This window comes from Merops nubicus, unplaced genomic scaffold (genome assembly GCF_000691845.1).
Source record: "Merops nubicus isolate BGI_N331 unplaced genomic scaffold, ASM69184v1 scaffold24763, whole genome shotgun sequence".
Classification (NCBI taxonomy): Eukaryota; Metazoa; Chordata; class Aves; order Coraciiformes; family Meropidae; genus Merops; species Merops nubicus.
Window position 1 is genome coordinate 4833 of NW_008601360.1, and position 2125 is coordinate 6957.

Sequence of the window (2125 nt, forward strand, 5' to 3'; positions counted from 1 at the left end):
TCTTCAGCCACGCCAGTCATCTTCCCCACCAGTTTGTCTTACAACACATGTGGACAGCCTGCTCCTGTGCCCCTAAGAGTATCTTTCTGAAAAGAGTCCAGCCTTCCTGGGCCCCTTTGCCCTTCCCAGAGCCTTCTTTTCTCCAGGCTGAACTACCCCAACTCTCTCAGCCTGGCCTCATAGGAGAGGGGTTCCAACCCTCGGATCATCTTCATGACCCTCCAATTTCACTGCCATTTCCCCCTAAAGTGGAGGTGCAGAGCCTGGTGGGACCCAGGCTGGAGTTCCTGACCGTGGGGTGCAGCCCCCAGGACTGGGTGGGAGGGTTCTGGGTGGGAGGTGGAGTGGGGCAACGGGGGAGGTCCCCACTCTGCAGCTCCCCTTTCCCCTCCTTTGTGCAGGAAGCAAACCTGGAGAAGGTCCACCTTGCTCTCAAGGCCAACTGCCCCCCGAGCGAGCTGGAGGCGCAGGGTGCCCAGCTGCTGGACGATGCCATCGCCGACTGCAGGTACCCCCTGCTGCCAGCCTGGGGACCTGGGCAGGGCTGCCTCTGAGCAGGGCTGCCCAGCTGCCAGCAGAGGTGGCTGAGCCATGGCACGGGGTTGAGGAGGTGACATTCAAGGCAAGGCATGAGTTTCCAGCCTCCGTGCCTCCTTTGCTCCAGGCTCAGCACCCCCAGCTCCCTCAGCTGCTCCTCCCCACACTCGGGCTCTAGACCCTTCCCCAGCAGCTCCGTTGCCCTTCTCTGCCCACGCTCCAGCCCCTCCAGGTCCTGCTGGGAGGGAGGGGCCCAAACCTGCCCCCAGGATTGGAGGTTTGGCCTCCCCAGTGCCCAGCCCAGGGGTCGATCCCTGCCCTGCTCCTGCTGCCCACCCCAGTGCTGGCCCAAGCCAGGATGCTGGTGGCCTCCTTGGCCCCTGTGCCCACGCTGGCTCCTCCCCAGCCGGCTGTGCCCAACCCCCCAGGGCCTTTCTCTGGGGCACTTTCCAGCTGCTCTGCCTCAAATTCTCTTCAGGAGAAACAAAAGAGCTCAATTTCACCACCCCCATTTCTTTGAGTTCCTGCAGAAGGCAGAATTTCAGTTTGGAAATCTGGCCAGAGCAAGTTCTCAACCTGGGACAACCTGTCCTTCCACTGTCCCAGGTGGGCACCACGCTGTGCCTCCATCCATGGCACAGCTCAAGGAGACAAGAGAGGTCATCCTGACTTTTCATGCCATGAAAATGGGGTTCACTGAGCCCAGTCCCAGCTCGAGGTGGGGACGCTGTGGTTGGTGAAGGGCTGCAGGCTGGGAGCAAGAACATCTTTAGCAGCAGCACCATAAATCACCACCTTTTACAGGAAAAACTCGAAGTGTTTCAGCACAGGGATGATCCCCTTGGACTCCTGAGACATTTATCCAGCAGCTCGAACCAATTTCTATTCCAATGTGTGTGTAGGTGTGCATGGCTCAGCCCAGGTCCCAGCCTGGCTGCCCTGGGGGATACGTGGGGGCCACAGGGGGGGTTTGAAGCTCCTCTGCTCTTGGCATTGCCACGTTCCTCGAATTTACCTTCAGTGGCTCCTTAATTCTTTGCAAACTGGCTGAAAAAGAGGCAAAAAATATTAAAACAAGACATCAAACCCCCTGAGAAGGTGAGTGAGCTGCTGCCACTTGATCTCTTCCCCCCCCTGCAGCCTGGCCCTGCCTGATGTGCTGGGGAGGGCGACCAGCACCCACCTGGACCAGAGCCTGTTCCGCTGCCGCAGCGCCAGCCTGGAGCAGATGGCCAAGGCTGCCCTGAAGCTCAAGCACGAGGACTGGAGCCTGGCAGAGGCCCTGGAGCAGGCAGAGGACTGGCTGGCCAGGCTGAAGGCCATGGCAGAGGAGGTGATGCCTCGGGGGGGCTCCTGCTTCCCCGTCTCGCCGTCGCGGTGCCCACCTGGTGCCGGTGGGGAGTGGAGATGCTGCTGCTGCTGCTCTGCTCCCCCCGGGCAAGGGTTGTCCCCATGGGCCCCACAGCGACCTGACCTGAGCTGGGGAGGTGCAGGTTTGGCAGCCTGGATGCTGAGGTTTAGCTTTGTTCATGGTGGAGATTTACAGCATGGGCAGTAAATGCAGAACCCCAGAACCCAGCGTGGTGGG

General features: G+C 60.5%; 1 protein-coding gene across 1 annotated transcript in view; it reads left to right on the forward strand.

Moving 5' to 3' along the window:
- The window catches only part of LOC103770711 (dysferlin-like), a gene marked incomplete at both ends in the record, with an annotated part of 5787 nt that extends 3856 nt beyond the window's left edge, over positions 1-1931 (forward strand). Inside the window, 2 exons of the mRNA XM_008937984.1 lie at positions 402-508; positions 1750-1931. Coding sequence (XP_008936232.1) covers positions 402-508; positions 1750-1931 — 289 coding nt within the window. The remainder of the gene's footprint in view (positions 1-401; positions 509-1749) is intronic.
- Positions 1932-2125: the final 194 nt, after the last annotated feature.